Source organism: Acyrthosiphon pisum, chromosome A3 (assembly GCF_005508785.2).
Source record: "Acyrthosiphon pisum isolate AL4f chromosome A3, pea_aphid_22Mar2018_4r6ur, whole genome shotgun sequence".
Lineage (NCBI taxonomy): Eukaryota > Metazoa > Arthropoda > Insecta > Hemiptera > Aphididae > Acyrthosiphon > Acyrthosiphon pisum.
In genome coordinates, this window is record NC_042496.1 from 13,997,953 (window position 1) to 14,020,933 (window position 22,981).

Below are 22,981 nucleotides of genomic sequence, written 5' to 3' on the forward strand. Positions count from 1 at the left end.
GTCCAAATTGTTGTCGACATTATTTTCGTACTTTTTATGGCATTATAGCAATATAGCGGCGTATGCAGTAGCTGCAACTGTTGTTTGAACGGATTCTATATCAACGTAACGTTTTTGATAACGTTACGTCGTTATCGAATTAATGGCCCGTCTTAAATATGTCCGGTTTATAATTCTATATTTCAATGTTAATATGCGATAATGGGATTAATATTCATTTCGAGAAGTTCAATTATTATTTATTATTGCTATGACGAAGTTACAATAAAATTGTAACAATATTATGTCATCACTCATCACGTACTCAAAGAATGGTCTTGTCACAGTTGAAAACGAATGAAAGGCGATCGGGCTCAAAAAGTTTATTATCGACGCGGTCTATCTTACCTATACGATAATAATCCAAAGTTGTCAATTGACTATTGAGTAATATTAATTTATATTATAGTTAGGTATTCGTCGATCGCGTTTTGCACAAGGTTGCAAACTTGCAAGTAATGTGTTCCGAGTTCGATCGTTTAGCGGAAATGAAGAAATACGTTGTGAAGGTTTTTGAAGAATGCGTCAAATCGGTGTCACCCAGAAACATCGTCAGAAACACACTGAGATTCGATTCAAAAAAGCTTTTCATCAATGACGACTCTTCGGCGTACAGCGTGCCTGGTGACGTTTACGTGGTCGGTTTCGGTAAAGCGGTGCTGAACATGGCACTAGAAGTGGAGAACATACTCAACGGCCGTCTCAAGGAAGCCGTGGTGAGCGTCCCATTCGGGACCCAACGACCCTCCTCCTTGCAGAACTCCAGAGTGCGCGTTATGGAGGCAGCCAGGAACAATATGCCTGACCGGGAGTCGGTGGAAAACACCGATCGCATCACAGGTACACTATCCCGTCTGGGGAGGCACGATTTGCTGATCGTACTGATATCGGGCGGGGGTTCTGCACTGTTGTGTTCGCCGAACGTGCCCCTCCACGACAAAATTCTCGCCACCAACCTGTTGTCGTCCGGAGGTGCATCCATCAAACAGCTGAACACCGTGAGGAAAGCGCTGTCCCGGGTCAAGGGCGGCAGACTAATCGGGTTGGTCCAAGAGGAGTGTGCCGTGATCTCACTGATCCTGTCCGACGTAGTGGGCGACCCGTTGTCTGCCATCGCCAGCGGACCCACCGTGCCCAACGATGATCCCGACTGTCTGCCCATTGGGATCGTCGACCGCTTCGGCCTGCGCGATAAGATGCCCAAGACCGTCATCGACGCGCTCTTGCGAAACAAATCGTTCAACGGCACCTCGGCACGGTTCGACAGAGTCCACAATTATGTGATCGGCAACAACGCCGTAGCGTTAAGGGCGGGCATCGAGTACGCCAGCCGAGACTTTAAGGCTGTACTTGTGACGACGTCGCTCCACGGTGACGTGGCTCTGGTAGCGACGTTTTATTCTGATCTCGTAGCGTACGTGTGTGGCCTGTACGCGGGCGCAACGGACGGGAAACGAGAAGAACAACTGAAGATAACGTCGTCGTCGGTGGTCGGCGGTGGCGGCATGGACGTCGAGGGCCTGACGAACAGCGTCGTCGAAGCGTCGTCCGAAGGCCGTGGCTTGTGCATACTGAGCGGCGGCGAGCCCACGGTCATGATCCGGGGTAGCGGCCTGGGCGGTAGGAACCAAGAGCTAGCGCTGAGGGTGGCTTTGGCCTTGGGCGCGGCGAGACGTCGTGACGACGGTCTGCACCGGTTCGACGTGCTGTTCTTCAGCGGCGGTACAGACGGCATCGATGGTCCGACCGATGCGTGCGGGGCGTTCGGTTACCCGGCACTCGAGGACGTGGCGCTGTCCCAAGGCCTTGACCCTTCACGCTATGTCAACAACAATGACAGTTACGGGTTTTATTCGTCACTTGATTGCGGTAGTAGCGATCTACTGAAAATCGGACACACCGGCACAAATGTGATGGATGTGCACGTTTTGATCATCAAACCGAAATAAAATCATAATGCCACGGTGCAAATAATAATTATTTACCAGTTGTGAACACACATATAGAAATTCAGTTATTGTGTATGATAAATTGCTAAAGCCGATCGTAGATTTAATTTTTATGTTGACATAAATTTAATTTTTAATTTTTGATAGTATTTGATTGTTATCATTGTTATCATACTAACTAAAGTGATAATTTTGAATTTTGATTTTAATTTTGAAAAAAACATTTAATGAAAATACTGATTACATAAATGGCACTTAAAAGTTGAAACATAGAGCTTTCTATCCATTTCTTAACTAAACCAGAAAAATAACGGGACTGATAAGTTATTTTTTTTTTGTCAATACCTACGATTTACGTTCCAAGGCTCAAGCATAGTTTGAAACTTTTAAAGAACGAAAAACTCCATCAAAATTGTTGTCACACTATGGTGCTTTAAAAACAATATTACAACCATTTCCTAGTGAAAACTAACACTTTCGCAATTTTTTTTTTCAATTATGTGATTTATACGTACCGTTAACGTTCTTTCTTTCTTTTGAAATTTCCTCAGAAGTCCTTTTACAGCAAAATTAAAAATTAAGTAAAATATATGAATACATTTCTAGAAACAGTTCTCACGCCAACACCTAAGATAGAAAAAAAATAATATTTTAGGATAAACTATACCGTCTATACCACAGGATAGATTAAATTAGATTTAATTTATTTAAAATAGATTTAATCTATTCTGTGTCTATACTCTGAGCATTGCTTAAGATAAATCGAAGGTATGTAAAGGTGAATATACTTAAGCTTCAGCTTAATAAGATATTGAAATACCGACCCTAAGTGATATAAACTTGCATATTTTGTTCAACGTGTATCAATTTTAGGGAGTGTCGGCCTGGCACAACAAAGGCCCGTGTATCAGTTTTTGTAAGGGGCTCCATAATGAACGGTATTGGGACTAGTAAAGAAAATTTGCGCCTAATAAATACGTACGGTTGGATATTTTGATAAACAATTTGTGGAGTCCCTACTCCCTTTATAGACCAGGAATATCACGCCAAGCATATACAAAACTTACGAGACCCTAAAAAAAAAACGGAAAAGTCCACGGCCAGACCGCTGGACGATATTGATCGTAGGACATAGCCATAATGTCACATAGACCTGTTTAATATGCGTTTTTTCTTTGTTTGGAGTGTCGCTTCGCTTCTATATTTATCTGTAAACGGCTAATATTATATAATATTTAGCCATGATTCTGTGCTTAAACTATATATACTTTTAACCCCGTAATCCGTATCACGGTCGTAGATTATGGTTATCATGAAACTAACATAATAACTTTTATCAGATACAATTCAATCGGCGTGATAAGAAAATAATCAACGAATTACATGTGTTTTAAAAAGTTAAAAATTTAAATCAAGTATCAACAATAATTTACTATACTGTTGTATTTAGACATAGTATTTTAGTGACTAACTTAGAGTAATGATTGTCGACAATAGTTGTATGTTTTATTAGAAAATTTGTACGTAGGTACAGTCCGTCTTTCTATTCTGTTCTAGTTTTATCTAAGTAGGTATGCAACATAAAATAGTAAAATATACTCCACTTTTTGTCATTACGAATTTATTTGTCTAAGACTAATGTTGTGCATTAGAGAACACTTATGGCGGAGCGCAAAGAAAATAAAGACCAAACAACCTCACAGTCCACAGATAACTATGATGGATGGGGATTTGATTTATTCCCCGAGAGAAGAGGTACCTACAAACCAAATATAAAAAATATTTTATTTCAAGGACGTGGAAATGAAAACTTGGAAAGAGTCAAGTGTGAGAGAAAAGTGGCTTACTGTATCAACAAAAGTATGTACAGAACAGTATTTTATATTTATTTAAAATATGTATTAAACATTATACAAAATAACTATAAATCTTTATTTTATATTTAACAGGTCCTTTGGTAAAGATCATGATGGGTGCGTTGCGCAGATCTGGTTGGTGAGTTGTGAAATCTTTAGATATTAATGTTCTTTAACGTAATCGAGCTAGGTGGTGTCAGATAATGAATTTAATTAATGTATTATGCAATTTGTAAAAATTCTGTTATAGTCAGTATTGAAGCGTGATTAAAAAATGTGTTGTAGCATAGTAGTATATATACATTATATCTATTTATTACTGTGTTATAAGACAATGCCAGACACAGTGGCGCAAATTGTTTTATATATGCAGGTGGCAAACGTAGTAATTTACCGGCCATCACCCTCCTCATTAGTCATCATGAGTCTTATGAATTCATAAATAATAATTATACAATATTGCCTATATTTACAATATAATTATATAACCTTTTCCAGTTCCTAAAGGATCCACCACATAGGTACACACAAACTCGCCACCAGATTATTTTGGCATGGCAAGTGCCAATCCAGCACTTGGGGATTTGTGCCACTCACTAGACATGTGCACAAATGCACATTATATAATATGAAATTAACACACTTATGACTTAAATAATACCTAATAATGAATCACACTACCTACTATAATTTAATAAATATATACTTCACAGTAAAGAGTAAATATTGACCTTTTTTGTTTATTTAATTTGTGTTGTATCTTTTTTTTGAAATAAATATTTTAGGTTAATAACTTAAAAATTATTATAAAAGAAGTAAATCTAAACAATATATTACACAAACCTCATAACTCATAAGCATTCTACTCGACTTGCTTAATAATTTGTTCTTCATATTATTGTGTTTATCACCAATATGGTCATTTAATAATTGACTATTTTAGATTAGTTAAACTAAGTTTATCTATTTATTAAACAGTTTTAATAAATTATTAAATCAAAATTACTATTGAATTAGTCATACTATTGATAACTTTTTGATTGAACTAATTTAATGTTATTGTTGTACTGAATTAGTTTTCTAAATTATTATCTACTTGTCTTACTCTTTTGTTCTCAATAAATTATCTGCTGACCGTTGGCAAATTAAAGTTTTTTTACATGCATTTAAAGAATCACTATGAAACATCATAACATGAAACATTGAAACCACATGTTTTACATAAAAATAAAGGAAATTTATAAAACTATATGAGTTGCTGAGGAACTTTATTCAAAATTAAAGTTTTCTGCCTAAACTTTCATACAATGTACTTATAAAATAAATTATTTTCAGAACTATCAATCAGATAACGTGCAATAATCACTATTATATATTTTAATTTTATGATTTAAGTACAAACTATATTAACTTAAATTATAAATAGTAAGCAAATTGTCAGTAAAATAATAAAAATAAAAATAAAGTTTACATAAAATGCTTCTTTTATATTAAAAAACAATATTGCAACAAGTTATTTGAAAATATTAGAAGCTTTTATTATATGTATTTTCAACTCTTCTTGTTATTGTAGCAACAGCAGATAATATCTATGGGTCTTATTTAAATTAAAAATTATTTGAGGAATTCTTGTGCCTAGATTCAATATTCAAACATAACTTTCCTTTACTTAATATGTCAAACTTCAAAAATAAATAAAGAAAAATTTGTTCTATATTTTTCTCATCTATAAGTGAGAAAAATGAAATTAGTTTAAAAAACATTATATTTTATAGGCACTATATTCATTAAATTAAATTACTTTTTAAGTTTAAGGTTTGTAATTAGTTACTAACTAATGTTTTATAATTGTAGAAAATAGTAATATTGTAAATTGTATTAAATATTAATATTATAGCAAATATTTGACTAAAAATATTATAAAAATATTATTCGTGATTAAAATATTATTAAAATATTATCATTACAAAATTCTATCTGGGTTATGCAGTACATATTAATAAGAATTGTTTCCAAATTTGGAAGTTTTATTGAAAATAATTTTTTTGTTGAAAGTTAAGTGAATTGAGTAATTTAATTGTAAATCTATCCGTTTTATATCTGTAAAAATGTTACAAAATAAGATAAGTAATGATTAATGACAGTAAATGGCCCTAAATTACCTATATATTGTCCTAGTACAATGTTAAATAAGTTAAAATAACCATACTACACAGCTGACTTATGCACATGGCCATGGTGTTCTTACACAAGAAAATTGTATAACTGGTTGGTCAGGTAAGGGTGACAATGATTGGTTTGCCACCGAGTATGGTTTTTAACTTGAGTATAGTAATGTTGTAGCACTGTAAGCACTATTTTTGTTATTAATATTAATAAATAAATTATTTTCCTATTTTCAGCGAAGTCAATCCATCTCGTCATATTGCATGTGAACTATGTGATTCGAGCGTTCATGGGGGATATGATCCAATTATGAATCAAGTATAAATTTTTTATTTATTTATGTATAATAAACGGGTAAAGACCCTTTTGTGTAATTATTATTATTCCATTTTATATTTTTATTTTTTTTATGTAAATCAGGTTGTTATATGTCAAAACACAGCTACATCAAAGGGTACCGTACAGGGAGTTCTCACACATGAGCTCATACACATGTTCGACAATTGTACACGTAAATTAGACTTCCGAAATATTGAGCATTTGGCTTGTACAGAAATCAGAGCGGCAAATTTGACTCATTGTGGACTTGTATCGTCTATTCTTGAAGGGCATTCATCATTTTTTAATTTTAGAAAAAAACACCAAGTGAGAATTAAAAATCATTACACTACAGTACAATCTTGATAATTTATGTGTGCGATTGGCGATTGCAAAACGTTCGGTATTATAGGTTTTATAAAGTTTTTTATATACATTATTTATTAACTAAAGTATGAATACAACAATATTCAGGTTTTTTATCAAATTTGATTTAGGTATTATTTATTATTTGTATACACGATTAAAGATAGTACTATCTTTAATCGTGTTTGTATATAATAACATGTTCTTAAAATTTTTTTCCTTTCAAATATTAAACTAAATTACTCCATTTTGAAAATGTATATAATGTATTATCTTTTTATTGAGGGTTTTTTGTTTGGTATAACATATTTAACATGTTAAGTAATTATACAGATTGCTAGTTTATAACATTTTATACTTTAATTTGTGCTCATAAATATTATAAAATTAAACACAAATAAAAAAAAATATATTATATAAGTTTAATAGAATACCAATTATAAAATGCTAAATTTACGATTATTCTATCTGTAATCTGTATATTTATTTAAAACTATATTTTATTGGTCTTGCATATTACATTTTTAATATATTTTATTTCTTGTTACTTTTATTTAGGACTGTGTAAAACATAAAGCCACTATTTCTGTATTGGCTGTTAGAGATGTCACCTATGAACAAGCAAAAGAAGCAGTTGAGAAAGTATTTGATCGTTGTTATGCAGATTTAGAACCTATCGGGAGAAGAATTAGAGGAAGAGCAGTTGATTTTGAACTTGCATATGCTGAAGCTTTTTTAATGGGCTATGATTAATAGTTATTAATTTATGTTATTGTGTAGAATAAAAAACAATATTAGGTGTACAAAAAAATGTATTTGAAAATTAAAACAATATAAAAAATATAGAAAATATTTTTACTAATGGAATTGGAAATCTTCTTTCAATATATTAATTGATTTACTCACCATAATTTTATATGAATATAATCATAAAATAGTGTTGTGTTGGAAACTTGGAAATGAGACAAAATGTTGTGGTGAACAACATATTTTGTAAAGATTTTATAGCGTTTACAAGTTAGTAAGTAATTACATTTTTACACTGACTCAATTACATAATATAAATATTGGTAATAATGTAAGTACTTAAACAAATCAAAATATCTAGATGTTATACTAATTCTATAAATAAGTTTAAAAAAAAAAATTATGCTTGGAAATACAATATAATAAAATAATATTTGTGGTATGGTGTAAAAACTTGACACTAATGTGTTAAAGCCAAGGTGGTTTAACCTGCAGACCGCATTTGGCCTAAAGATGTATGGCATAGGCGTATAGGTATAGGTAACCTATGTGTCTTAACTCCCAGTCAGTTACCACTTACCTACGCAACAACAACTAGGTAGTTAACAGTTCGTAAAGGTACTGACTGCCCTGTAGTCAATCGAAATGAAATTCAGTAAGCTATTAACAAATATCAAATTATTATTTTTTGTATAGGTTAGGTTATAATTAAAAAAACATTTTGACTTTCTACTTTTGATTTTTCTCATAATTATTGGTGAAAACATTTTTGTCCGGTCAAAACCATTGATAATGAAATAACAATAATAATAATAATACGTAATAACTTTATTAACGGAAATAAATTCATATTTAATTTTTACAGTTACAGTAAGTATATAATTGTTTCTTAATTAAATTACATTATAATATATATAAAAGTGTATATAATAATAATTAATAACTATAAAGTAGATTTAAGTACAATATCAATATGATGTTTAAGAATAGGTAATGAATACCTATAGGTAGATAGGTACAAAGAATACATGCTATACAATTACATAAATAATTAATAAACGATAGGTACAAATATAATGTTAAGTCGATGAACGATTTTTCACGACTATGATTTTTAGTTAGGTACATTTTTGACGAAAACTATCAAGTTACCGATTAAATCTCATGTTGTTTCCTAACATAATTAAAACTTAACACGGGTATAGATAAAATAACAACAAGGTCCTACCTTTTATAAATAAAATTCTCTTTTTAGTTTATGGGGCTAATTTTAAAATTTATCGTTTTAATAATTCTGGGCAGTCAATTAAGTTATTTAATAGGTATTTTAAATAAAAATTGTATTTATTCAAAGTGAATATTTTTCGTAATTTGAACTTTACTTCTAAAGGATGCCACACGGCACACACTGCAGCGGTGGCGGTAAAATTGTGTCCGGGCTAAATTGGCCGCCACCGCCAACCGCCACCGCTGCAGTGTGTGGGGGCCTTAATACTTATAAAAATAAAATCGTGCATTTTGATAGAGTGAATAATATTTGATCGAAAATAACTAAAAAAAACCAAAAATCAAATTTGTTCATGATTACAAATAGATTAAAAAGAGTTAAACATTTTTTTATCTAGAGAAAATAATAAAATAAATATTTGGTGATATTTCAAGAATCTATAGCTAAGCTATTCGCTTTAGAATTGCAACAAAATGTCAAAAATTAACTGAGGATAAATATTTACTTTAAATTAATTTTTAATATTAAAATGTAATATCTACACAATAATAATATAAACCTTTATAATAGTGACCTACTCAAAGATGATGTACACTCCACATCTATGCAATTATAAAGTAATGCATTACCTATACTTGCCTTTTCAATGTTATAGATTGATATGTTGTGCGTATTAGTTAAGTAGCAGGCATGCATACATGGTTATTACTTATTAGTTATTACAAACAATTTTAACCACATATTAACACAAAAATATAATACAATCATTTATTAAAATGTAGCTATTTATGTAACTTATTATTATTAGTAAATACTAATTTGTATATTTTATGTATATAATTTATCATTATTATTGATGTAATCTGCAGAAATAGTTCAGTTACGGAAATATAAATATAATACAATATTATAGTATTGCATACTTGTATACATATTCCATATAATATTATAGGTACTTTTTACAATATAGGTAGGTGAGTATCTATTTCAATTAAGGTAGAGCCACTTATAGGTTAGATTATTATTATTATTATTAGTCAGAGGCGTCATTTAAACTTTTTGAAAGGTATGCTAACTACTAGAAAGGCCAAAAAAATTTTCATCAAGTCAATATAAGGTACCTGTATAGAGTTATTCAAAACATTTTTTTTTCACACTCTCGAAAATTAGAATCTTTATATTTTTCACGCAATAATCTAATAAGATTATAAATATTATACGGTATGCCTAATATTACGACTAAGTTAATACTTAATTATTTTTATAATAATATTAAATTAATTGTAGACACTGTACCTATAAAAACATTGTATTTTTTTTTTCAAAATACTGGGCCCTACTGAGAGAACTCGTGTAGGAGCCCAGGAGTTTTAAACTACATTATAAGTACCTACCTACATAAATAGTGTATTTAAAACAAATACTGAAATCCTCAATCACATATAAAATATTTAATATAAGCCAAACATTTTTATATTTCATTTAAATAATTTAATAATAGGTACATTAATAATAATATCACATAGCCATAGCCCATAGTATAGGCAATGGCGGCAATACTTAAGACCAAATAAAAAAAAAGTTTATTTCTGCCTGGTGCAGAAAGATTATAATCAGGCAAAAATACACTCTTGATAAATTTTAGGAATGCATAAGCATACCCTGCAACATCTAAAATGACGCCCCTGTTAATTCATAGGCGCAAATAGAGGGGGCTTTAGCGGCTACGCCCCCCAAACATTTTCTAAATTTTGTTTTAAGCTTATTCAATATTACCAAAGTAAGGCTTTAGCCCCCCCCCTCCCCCCCAATACCAAACGCTATTTGCGCCTATGCCTGTTATTATTATCATCATCATACGCACATGTCATTTTAATTTTTGCATTCGTTCAGACGACGGAGGCCAACGCCTTAAGCCTGGACTCATTTAGGTACGATATCCAGTACATGACAGAGAAAATGACAAAGCACAACGGGAACAGTGCCAACGAAACCTGGTCTAGAGTGCCCCTCGGCGAACCACAATATAGTATGACATGTCTGGTGATCAGCTGGAATCGCAGCTTCCCGGTGGATGCAACCACCACTGGTCCACTGTTCGTCGTCATCATATGCTGCTGTGATGTAGGGAGTTGCGATTTCGCAGTCTGCAGCACAGTGAAAACAAGCAAGGAATTGTAGAACATAATTATTTAAATTTTTATTTATTTGGTCTTGTCATCGTTACTTTACGGTCCACATTATAATATTGTAACACGAAAAATGTATACTAACTATAGGTATAGGTATTAACAAATAATGAAAATAGATGACTTAAAGACAATAAAAATTATATGCTGTTATTTGTACCTATTGCATATTTGCATTAAAAAAAATGCGGGCGAGTGAGTAGGTACCACTCTGCTGTATATTAGGTGCCATGTGGGTTACTGGGTTATTGTAATGGGTGTGTTAAATTTTAAGGTCATAAATTTAACAATTTATCCAAAGTTTTCGAACATGGTCAAATTTCCTACTCTGTCTACAGCACCTATATACAATAATTAATATAAATGGATACAGTGGTGTATTTGATTATTTGAGGAGGGAGTCAGTGGAAATTGTCTCTCCCCTGTTAGTTTATTTAACAGTGTCGTCCATGACACTAAATGTGAATCATTTTAAATTGTATTTTTAATCGAAAACTGTAATGAATGGTAGATATTAAAAATTGAATTATAACATAAATATTAATTTAATTATTAATATTTAAAAAATAAATTGTTTTCAAACACCCTGCACTGTATGGATATTAGATACTTCTGGATGACTGGATATATAAAAATATTACTCGTATATACTGAGAGAAACTTTTTTTCACGTTTTTTCGTAAGCTGATAGGTTATATAGTATCGAGATTGGGTAGTTTATTACAGCAATTGCACCTACCGAATCGTCGTCTCCAGCCATATTGTTTCCGGATGTTGCGTGAACTTTGTTGGACCCGAACAATGGTGGTTTGCTTGGAGCGCCTCCACTGCCATCTAGATCGCGTTTCTTATGCCTCCAATGCTTATCATATCGCATGCCAAATAGCACGATAAAGTACTCGACCAGCGCCAGGAACACGAACAGCGTGCATGATATTAGCCACACTTCGATGCATTTCAGTTCCAGAGCGCTCGGCGAGTTGTTCCTGCGCAGTGGCGGTGTAAAAACGTATAGTAAAACGACTTGCCGAAAATATTTTGTATTTTAGGCATACATTGTCCGTCGTGTTTGTCTTTTCTAACTTGAAATGTTTATAGAAATCAACCATTATTAATATCTATACCTACTACATTTGTAGGTGTTTTTATAACAACAGTCGTTCAATGATTTTCGTTGTTCTGGGTTCAAGTAAATCAATAAAAATTTTATAAATCTTAATTATTATCGCCAGATATTTCCAGTAGGTAAATCATGTTTTCGAAAATAATTTTTCAAAGATTTTAAACAAACACGACGAGACGGAAAAATGTGGGGTGTCCAAGCATGTTAGTGCAGCGCCTGCTCTAGACTATAAGTTATAACTACGAATAAAAAGCGTAGTTACTAAAAATTATAAACTAAATGAGTTGAATAATAATAATATGTTTTGGGAGGGGTAAATATTTTTTAAATCAAATATTAGGTTACTGATAGTTGATAATCGATAATCGTTATTGTACCCATATTATATACGATGGAGCCGTGGAGGAAATACGATTGGGTATAACATTTCATGAAAAAATACGTGTTTAAAAATCAAAACAGATCGCAGTGGTGCTAAGCAAAAGGTATATTTTATTCAGATATTTATGTTATAAGAAATACCTTATTTCTCCATTCACGTTTCATGAAGGTTGAAATATTATAGATACCTGGGTTCTAGGAGTAGGTACCTATCTAATGAGTTCTATCTCCTATACGTATACAGGCTACCAGTGTACCCATTAAATGTATTTATAACGATTGACGAGATGATGATTTTTTAATTCAAAATTTTCGTTTTTTTCTGATTACAGTTGTGGTATGACTATGAAATATTATGGAAATAATCGTCTTCCACCATGTCTCAAAATACCTATACACAATAACGAACCACAGCTTATATGTACTTGAAAATTAAGTTTTTACATTGTTTCAATATAGTATCTAGATGTGAAAATAAAATGTTTTCACCAACATCAACTTAAGGAAATTTACTATAAATTAATTTAAATCGGGTGCTGGTTGCTTTGAAATTTTTTGAACGGTTGATTCGTATATTTAGTGTTAAAAATGTACAAAGCTCCGAATTATTTATAACATTATTAAATTATATACTTATTATATATGTGAAAACAGCTAAAGCTTACGCATTTAGTTTATGTTTTCCAATAAACTATTTATTTTGGTTTTTATGGCCCACCCTTTCGCACTAAGGTCATATACCTACTGTTCTCCTTTCTACGCATAAATATTAAATATTAATAACCAAGGATTTGAAAAACCTAGCTGCAGAAATATTCCATATTTTATCCCTCAAAATCATAAGGTACTAAATATTTTTGTACCATATCAAAAAAAACTTAAAAATCACACAAAAATTACCTAGTAATTATGTTTATTTTACGTTTGTGCCACTTTGAAATATTATGTTTTATTTATTTATGTCATGAACACGTCACACGCAACCGCCGTGACCACGCGATTTAAACAATTTTGGTTTTAAAGAATTTAAGATCATAATATAACAGATTGATTGACCGATAAACCAATATCTTACGATTTATTAGTGGCTAGTTACAAAAAAAAATATTTTATCAACTCTTTATAAATTATGATATTCGGTGATAAGAAAAATAGCTTGTTCCAAAAAATTGCTTGGTTTAAATTAAAGAAAATGTTGATATTGGTGATATTAAACTTAATAGTTACAGATACAAATTAAAAAAGTAAGACTTACTTTTTAATTTGTATCTATTCCTGTTATGTGGAGGCTAGATAAATATTTAGGGGGGCTAAGCCCCACCCAAGTCCCCACTTAATTACGCCTATGCAAATTTTCATCTACTTTTTTAATTGACAATAATAAATGGCAATATTTTATATTGCACAGAAAATCGTACGTAATCGTGTGGTTTTTGGGGTCATTTTGACAATCCACTGTTTGATCGAAATCGTGTTCCCAAAAATGTAAAAGTACGGATTTGTGATTTACCAATATTACATAGGGATAGGACCATAGGTAGGACTTAAGTCTAAGATACTACTCTAATAGATTCGTAGTCTGGAGGACAAAATATTTATACAGATATCCTCATAATATTCGAGGGGAATCTATCGGAATACCATACCTAATGATGGCTAGTGACGTTTTTTTTAGTGGGGGAGGGGCAGGAAAATTTGCGAAATATTTAGATATAATATCAGTTGAGTGCCTTGGTGCTGCGCGGTGACTACAATCAATCACGCAACGTGGTTGAGAGTAAGTAACGTCAGCTGCCACTAGTTCCCGGAAATAATTTAAAAATGATCAGTCTGAGAAATGTAAAGAACTTGAATAAAAATAAAAATATTATTATTTGATTTTGAAAATATTATTTTGATTTTTCTTATATTCAAGCGAGAAAAAAAACTAAAAATATTTTTATTTTTATAGTTATTAATTCATAAGTATTTTATTCAAAAAATTTTATTCTAAATTTTATTTAAAATAAAAATAATTTAAAAAAAACGAATCCTGGAGTACCACCAATGAATGATGCCAAATTTTCAAACATATAAATTGATCGAGCCTCACATATGCTATAATTATTCTAATACTAAAATTGTAATAGATTGTGTATACTAAATTAAAAAAAAATAACATGTTTTTCAATTATTAAAGTTATAGATTAATAGTCATATTTTATGATTTCATAATATTATAATATTATATAATACTATTATAGTCAGTGTCAGCCTGCACACCAAAGGCCCATGGATCAGTTTTTTAAGGGGCCCCCAAAAAATGTATACCTATGCAATTCTTAGCAATATGGATTATAATATAAAATGTACCTTTATTATAATCATTAATAAGCTATTATATAATTTAGTAAATATGCGTTTCATGATTAATAATTATAAATTAATTGCGCACATTCACCACGATAAATAACCAATATATATATACAACAGTATAACACCAAAGATATCGTGAACTATACCTAATTAGTTTGCTGTGGCAGCAACAACAATCGACATAAGACGACTACAACAGCATTGCAGTCGTATTTAAAAATCATAGCTGAATAATATGCAGCCGACAATATTTTTATAAATAACTATTGCTTATGGGCTGCGAAAAGACATCATTTATAATTTATAACATTAAATTACAATGTATCATATATTTATATCTAATATTAACGCGAACCCTGACGTAGGGAATAATTCGTTTAATAATAAACTATGAAACTATTGAAACATAATATGAAAACTACAAAACAATATAAATAATAATTATCAATAATATTACAGTTTACGTAGAAAAAATTGTGAAAACTCTAAAATTATATTTTTATTATAGAATTTAACCTTGAAGACAAATACATAAGCCATAAGCATAATATTATTTAAGTAAACTTCCAAAAGTAAATGTCTTATCTTCATCATTATTATATATATTATTTATATACATCAATAGATATATAGTATTGTACATATTTATGTGTACAACATAGTGTCATACATATTTGTATATGCAATATTTTCATGATCACTGAATTCAACAACGGGGGCTCCTGCAGGGTCGGGTAAGCGGGGCCCTCGTGCAGTCGTCCGAGCCATTGTTTTTGAAGCGAGAGATAAAACCTAATTTAACCTACAGTAGTTACAGCAATTATTCCGAAAAACCTCCTTCTACTTGTTACAATGTTACTATTATAATTGTTACTTGACACTTGCACTACTCTCACACTATAGATAATAAGTAAGCATCTGATTATTGATCCAATTTTTAAGACATTACAATTTTTCTTTACCCTTTAACGGCTTTAACCCCAATAATATGGGCCCTCTGCCCAATAAAAAAAAAAACAAAAAAAAACGGAGAGGCCCCGGCCGCGTTCGCGGCCTAATGGCCATGGCCAGGACGATACTGATTATAGTATTATCATATTATTTGTAAGTATCCACCATACCTATATTTTTGAGGACTAATTGCACCACCTTAATATGTAGTTATATACTTACCTAGTTCAGAACTACTATAGTACTATTGTCCATAATTGTGTAGGTATACATTATCGTAAAGAGTAGGTACCTACTATTAAGTATTATGTATTCATTTAGTAATAATAGTAGGTACCTATATAGCTATTAAGCTATATAATATAACATAGGTAGCAATATCATATTATATTAAATTACACATATCTACGATCTACTATATAATCACACGTATAGGTACGTTATTTGGTTGGTAAAACTATTGGTAAAACAGTTGAAATAAACATTTTAATTAACGTTTATGCCTAATTGTATATTATATTACATCCGGGGATTACGTGCACGAACATGATTTACAAACTTTTTACACTTAACAATATTTAATTTTTAGTTTTTTTAGGAGACTAACTTTTTTACATTGTTCCATTTGTAGGTAAAAGCACCACGTATGCTAAAAATGTAGATCACAATGTTATCGAAATCAATATAATATAATATATTTTGGTCTATTTATTTTAAAATCTTAACTGACTGATGTTTTATGATTTTTTTTTAAAATTTTGTTTTATGTCGAACATCATCTTTAGAGTGCCTAGTAAAAAATGCTATAATCTTCAACTTTATGGTGGTTTCTGCTAGATAATTTTATCTAATTGGGAGGAGGGAGGGGCTTTCAAATATAAAATTTCCATTATTTTTTCAAAATAATTGAGAAAAAAACTAAAAAAGATCACGGAAAAGCAGGAATATAATATTTATGTAATACCAGTTTTTGACAGAAACAATTTTGTTATATTGTTATAATTTAAAAATGAATAGATAGTTGAAATTTTCATCAAATATTTACCACATTATATTCTATACAATTTTTAAAAATATTATGGTAGGTACTTTATGGATAATATACATAATACATAAACATTTTGTAATTTAGTTTTTTTTGATTTTTGTATCGGTGATGGCTTACTTTTTCTACATTATTAATTTCAACTTATTATAATAATTGAAATTATTTTATAATAACTCAATTATTAAATTGTAAATTATAGCAAATTATTGAAAATTCAGTATTTCAGTGTCCAAACTAAATACCAATAATATTATTATATTACTAATTGTGATAAAGCATGTACCTGCACAATATAATGTATGCGGAATGTAATTATTATTTTGTTTAAGACATTGAATTTCACTAAATAATTTTTTTTTAAATCAACGCGGATTGCATGTTATTGCAACTTTTTCTTTGCTAAAATATAGCTGTTTTAATTTGTATAATATCCGAACAGAAACTGGGTCGGTTTAATAATTTTAAATTCATAACACACCCTTTTTATTGCGTAGAACACGACATAATTTTTAGAAAACTCTGTAACTTATCATGCTATTTCAAATAATTTCCAAAATAAGTATTTTATATTACATTTTATAGAAAAATGGCTAGATGGGGAGGGGTGTAGAAAGAAAGAGTAGAGATATTAAGTTGTCCTTCTATATTATCCAAAAGAAAACAAAACGCAACGAAATATTGTATATAAGTCTTCAAATAAAGACCGTAGTACCTACTTGGGGGTGTAGTTCTGACGTCCTTCAACGACGCTGACACAATAAACTATTTCAAATAATATCGTTGTTGATAAATTAATAAGATATCTTTTCAGAGCCGTATTTAGGGAGTGGCTTGGGTTGTCGAAGCTCGGGGTGCTACATTTAAGGGATGCCAAAAAAAAATGTTAGTGGTATGATTCACTTAAATATTTCATAACTAATTTCAAACCATGTTTGATCATAATGAGAAAAAGATTATGTGGGTAATATAGTAGTTTAGTAGTATAGTAGTATAGTAGTATAGTTTACACTGTACGCGCTCGACTAATTTGTTCTGATAATGGGTTAGGTAGGTTTACTCAGCAATAAATGTAATATATTAAAATAATTTGTAAATATAATTCACCCGACCATTAAAAATTATAATATGTCATAGCATTGTACACAAAACACAATAATATCGCATACAATTATTACTAAACATGTTAGTACTTAATGCAGCTGATTAACGATAAAACAGTAAAATCGCTATAATATATTATACATACCTTATGGTATCGAACATGGTGACCAGTGATAGAAGTGTTGTGACCAGTAGAACCATTCTGCCAGGCACAACTTCGGGCATTACTACAAAACTGCCCCAAGACATGATGACGAATAGCGTGCTTGGTAAGTAGCTCTCTAGTAGGTGACTTCTGAGTTCACGGCTGAGTGTGATCACCAGCCGGGCCGTGGAATGATTACCTACTCGGAAATATAATATATATATTATATATGATATAATTTACATTTTAGCCAATAGCCATGTGTACTGCAAGTATATACAAGAAATTCAAGATGCTAAAATCACACTTGACCAAATCTCTTAAGTTTTGACAAAATTAAGCGGAAATCTATAATAATATTTTATGAGCGTTAAGTTAAAATTCTTATGCAATTTTTTAATTCTATTAAAAAAATCTATTAAAATTCTATTAAAAAATATGAATGTAAATAACAAAGACGAATAATATGTTATTAAATTTTAAATGTCACTAACACAATATTTAGGTATTTAGTTTTTTATTATTCTTCTTACAAAATTAGAGCTCTGTTTATCCTGTTAAATTGTTTTTATCTATAAAACCAACCCACTTGGGTAAATATATTTATAATTATTTTAGCTTTTTATTTATTTATTTATTATAAATAAAGCTTTTAAATATATGCATGATTAATAATTGTTTTTATAATAACATGTATAATAATGTATACAGTATATTTAAAAAAGAGTTTAGAAAATTGGTTCATTAAATATATTTTGATTGCATGTTTTCCGCAAAGCCACCACTTCATTTAAGGTCATGTTTTTTTAAACTTTCCTATATCTTTTAAGGGTTAATATAATTTAAAATATAAAATCTTCATAAAATATTGGAATAACCCTGTAGCCCTAAACTGGGCTCTGGATCAAACTTATATCCATCACTGGAATATGTTTGTACAGAAGATTAATTTGACCCGTTCGTGCCTAATTGATTAATTTATTAGCTGTTTAAAAACACAATACATAAATATTTTATTATTCTGATGGATATGATATTAATATGGGAAATGTCGATATATACGTTAGGTACCTATTTACATAAATATTTATCGTTAGTTAATATTCTAAATTAGAATTTTCAACATTTTCAGGTCATTCAATGACAAAATTATAAAATGTCACAGTTCATCATTTTAAAAACTTCTTAAATACATAAGATATTACAAGGCATTTGTGAACAATTTAATTACGTCTGAATTATTTCTATTGTAAGAAAAAGTTTTTTGTTATAGGTACATTGTTAAAATGTCTTAACATTGTTGATATTGATTATTATTGTCCAATATTTCAATGACCATTATTATAATTTATGACGAATATACGTTAATTTCTATTGATAGGTATTAACGTTAAAAATATAGCACAGAAGCGATAAAATAAAATAAACGATATGTACCAGGAATTGTCATTATTTTTTATTTTATCGCAATTTACCTTACTAAGGGAACTAAGTTTTTATACATATGAGCATACATTAAACATATAGGATATAGGTGTATACCTACGCGTGACTATGCGGAAATATTTGCACTCACTGCGAGCAAAGTTTAGACTTACCATCGCCATAATAAATCACATTCAAACGATTATCAGTGACAAACGATACGACATAACGAGGCAATCGAAATCCATCTCCAAAGTCACTGGGGAAAATCAGCGGATCGTCTCTCCAATGGAATTTCATGTCCGTCAGCGTGTATTTGTCTAACAGCAGTTAAACGGAAAACCCGAAAAGAAAAACAAGGAGAAAAATTACACACATATGGTAATAATTTATTTTTGTAAGTGCATTATATTATATTATATAGTATCAAAAACAGCACGTGTCGGTAGGGTGACAAAAATAAAATATGTGTACTCGGGTCTTTTAAGCATATTCTATTATTTGTATAATATTCAGTTATAATATTATAAAATACGCTATGTTAGTGCACAGGGTTGCTGTATTTTTAAATTTTGGAAAAAAAGTGTTCAAAATAATGTAATACAGTGTACATAAGCTATATATAGTATATTATGATTTAAAAAATTGTACTTATGCCTAAAAATGTCTTTTTAATTGGAGACTGCAATTAATAGAAACTATTATCGTTATCACAATAAAATTATTTTTCAAATATTATGAAAAGTCAAAGAGCAATCGTATATACATTATCCAATAAAAATGATACCAATGACAATTTATTTAATACTATAATACTGATATAATATAAATTCATATACATATAAAATAATGATATCATATAAATAATTATTTTAGTCGTAAAAATATAATTTATTTAAAATTATAGTTAAGTAGATAGAAGGTACACCGTACACCCTAGTCCCTAATGAAAGCATTTCTAAAAACAAGTCGTCAATGATAAAATTCGTTTAAATATTAATTTATTTTTTATCTGTTTTGTCACCCACTATTACACACGTCTTGTACACACAGAGACATGGAAGACAGACGAGACAGTATGGCAGTATACTTCAGTAGTTCCACAATCCATTATACTTTCATCTATCGATATGGATCCGTTACATAGGTGGAAATCCATTAAAATGTCAGGGGTTTTATTTATTAACAACGATGAGGGGCTTTAATTCCATGAACAATTAAAAAGAAATTGGTAGTGTTTTTTTTTAGGGGAGCTAATTTTTGGGTATCTGGGGGGCTTAGCCCCCCTAAAAAGCCCTCTCCCGATTTCCACCTATGATTTGTGGTTTTAAACAATTACGAATGACAAATAAATAGCGTAATACAACAACCCTGCAAATACGCGAATTAAGAAGAAAACAAAATAATTGATAAAGTGCGTTTACAGCTGCCGAAGTCTACAGCACAAGTCTGTACGTCCAACGGATAAAGTACGAAGTCCATGTCACATTTGATTATTATGGTCGCTCTGCAGAATACAATACAACGCACGTATATATTTATATATACATATAGAGACTAGGTGGTTACTATTTCGTATACCGTTCGCGTCCGTTACCCAATGCTAATCCGGAGTGTGCTGTTGTCGTACAATCGTATCGACGCTAAGTCCTGGAACAGCGTAAGCACCTTCATCTCTCTCAATTGTCTGATGTACAGGTCAGGGATCCAGAATTTCGGGTCCTTGTCCCAGGTAAGCTCCACCTGGGTCGCGTTTCCCAAAATCCAGATCCGGGGGTCTTCCCAGTACACGTGCAAAAATACGTCCAGTGCTATTTCCTGAAATATTCTAACTATAATCATCTTCATTAAATCGGAAACAATAATATACAATCGATATTTTAGTTACGTGGTGGTGCACCAACCATATCATACTAGCGTACTCAGGTTTAATTATAAATGCATTTATTAAAAAGTCACAAGCCACAGTGCAGTCAGTGCACTTATATTAAATGTCGTAAAAAATTGAATCTTATAAAAATAAGTTATTTATGAGTGAATACAACTAGTGGCGTGCCCAGGAATTTTCGATAGGGGGGATATTATAACTAATAATACATCAAAATGAATTGTGATGAAATACCAAAAACTCAAATAAGGGGATTTATAGAAGAATGGAGGAGGGAGAGATATATCCCCTAACCTGAACCCTGGGAATGCCACTGAATACAACAATATTCCAAACATCAGAGCTTGAATAAATGCATATATTATAATTAAATTGAGCATGCTTGAGATTGGAGTATCACTGTGTATAAAATAAATAATATGTAATATTGTTGTATTTCGTAAAATGTTTACCTCTTTGCTCTCGTCTACGCCAGATATTCGATTAATGTGCAATGATAGAGATACGTCTACGTCTTTGCCTACAAGAAGAAAAGCAACAATATAATATAAAGTTCTTTTATTTAGTAGGTAAATAGGATCAGGAGAAAATAAATCAACAAAGATATTGGTCTATAAATGTGAGTACCGTCGTGAAGGTAGCTATATAGAACAATGTATAGGATGTTTGGATAGTTTTCTGACTTTACACTGTCATTCTGCACAGTATTTCAGTAAAAACTAATGTTTATATAGGTATTAAAAGTAGGTATATAATTGAACGTTTTTCGTACACTTTAACTAGGTATGCGTGTTCGTAATATTTATTTGAATATTTTTCTATTTTAAATGTATGGTCATATATAAATATATAATTATATGCAAATAGATGTCGAAGTTATATAATATTATAAATTATAATTAATAGGATGTCGCGCGGTCATGGTCGGTATTATGCATCCACGCAGGGCAAAGAAAGTTAGATAGAAAGTAGTAAATAGTGCAGGTATAAATTTGAATAGCATCTGCATGTATATGAATAATCTATATAGTATATATAATGTATAATATATACATATAGCTAAGAATATAGGACGTAAAGTATACTTACTGTATGGTCGTTCGTAGTTTAATTGTATTAAGTAATGAGTAATAAGTATTTATGTACTAATATGTATTGTATATTCGGGGGAGAAATATGTTTGGAATGTTTTTTTGTATTAAATATTAAAATAATACCAATATTTATTTATACATTATAATATGCACGCCTAAAGCAGAATCAGTGAGATTGAAAAATATGCAATTTTTAAATATAAATATTTATTAAAGATTTAATAATATATAAAAGATGAACAACAATGATAAGTCGTCCTACACTAGTACACTACAAACTACAAGTTACAGGTGGCTATAAAATAATTTGATTGAAAATATTGATCTATAATATTTATACACAATACACTAGTAAGAATCCTAACGACATCTTCAATATAATTATATTTATGAATAACCATTAACCACATGTATGTACCTAATATGAATGATTATTCAGATTATTGTATTTTAAAGGGCAGCGTTTATACCATTGGCTAGCCAGGATTTTGATATTGGAGGGGGGGAGGAAGATAAAAAACCGGCAACCGTTTTATTATCTGATAAAACAAAAAAAGGAGGGCAAGTGCGTGTTGCTCTGCTTAGAGTCTACTATACAGTAGGTTACAAATG

The 22,981-nt window shown here is 30.6% G+C and overlaps 3 protein-coding genes across 7 annotated transcripts; 2 read left to right on the top strand and 1 right to left on the bottom strand.

Moving 5' to 3' along the window:
• Positions 1-132: 132 nt before the first annotated feature.
• LOC100167150 (glycerate kinase) lies at positions 133-2,513 on the top strand. Its single transcript, XM_001944801.5, has one exon. The coding sequence runs from the start codon at positions 498-500 to the stop codon at positions 1,986-1,988; it is 1,491 nt and encodes a 496-aa protein (XP_001944836.2). The 5' UTR covers positions 133-497; the 3' UTR covers positions 1,989-2,513.
• Positions 2,514-3,369: 856 nt separating this feature from the next.
• On the top strand, positions 3,370-7,558 carry Xrcc6bp1 (XRCC6 binding protein 1). Of its 5 annotated transcripts, none has more exons than XM_008184585.2 (6): positions 3,370-3,559; positions 3,643-3,848; positions 3,938-3,983; positions 6,247-6,328; positions 6,431-6,655; positions 7,253-7,558. In XM_008184585.2, the coding sequence occupies exons 2-6, from the start codon at positions 3,650-3,652 to the stop codon at positions 7,445-7,447; spliced, it is 747 nt and encodes a 248-aa protein (XP_008182807.1). In that variant the 5' UTR covers positions 3,370-3,559; positions 3,643-3,649; the 3' UTR covers positions 7,448-7,558.
• Positions 7,559-8,220: 662 nt separating this feature from the next.
• On the bottom strand, positions 8,221-21,886 carry LOC100169196 (glycine receptor subunit alphaZ1-like). The gene is made up of 8 exons (XM_016804166.2): positions 21,728-21,886; positions 20,985-21,205; positions 20,812-20,894; positions 19,561-19,707; positions 17,963-18,161; positions 16,276-16,317; positions 11,598-11,844; positions 8,221-10,816 (listed from the first exon to the last, which is right to left on the bottom strand). Exons 2-8 carry the CDS (start codon positions 21,059-21,061, stop codon positions 10,559-10,561), a joined length of 1,053 nt encoding a protein of 350 aa, XP_016659655.1. The 5' UTR covers positions 21,062-21,205; positions 21,728-21,886; the 3' UTR covers positions 8,221-10,558.
• Between the last annotated feature and the right edge of the window lie 1,095 nt (positions 21,887-22,981).

What these genes read in the sequence shown, in the direction of transcription:
- LOC100167150 (XM_001944801.5), top strand. Translation starts at nt 498, where the DNA reads ATGTGTTCCGAGTTCGATCGTTTAGCGGAAATGAAGAAATACGTTGTG.
- Xrcc6bp1 (XM_008184585.2), top strand. Translation starts at nt 3,650, where the DNA reads ATGGCGGAGCGCAAAGAAAATAAAGACCAAACAACCTCACAGTCCACA. An exon ending in GCGTTGCGCAGATCTGGTTG is followed by an intron (nt 3,984 to 6,246) that starts GTGAGTTGTGAA and finishes TCCTATTTTCAG; the next exon opens with CGAAGTCAATCCATCTCGTC. An exon ending in ATGATCCAATTATGAATCAA is followed by an intron (nt 6,329 to 6,430) that starts GTATAAATTTTT and finishes TATGTAAATCAG; the next exon opens with GTTGTTATATGTCAAAACAC.
- LOC100169196 (XM_016804166.2), bottom strand. Translation starts at nt 21,061, where the DNA reads ATGAAGGTGCTTACGCTGTTCCAGGACTTAGCGTCGATACGATTGTAC. An exon ending in TGTGATTTATTATGGCGATG is followed by an intron (nt 18,162 to 19,560) that starts GTAAGTCTAAAC and finishes ATTTCCGAGTAG; the next exon opens with GTAATCATTCCACGGCCCGG. An exon ending in TGGCTGGAGACGACGATTCG is followed by an intron (nt 10,817 to 11,597) that starts GTAGGTGCAATT and finishes ACTGTGCTGCAG; the next exon opens with ACTGCGAAATCGCAACTCCC.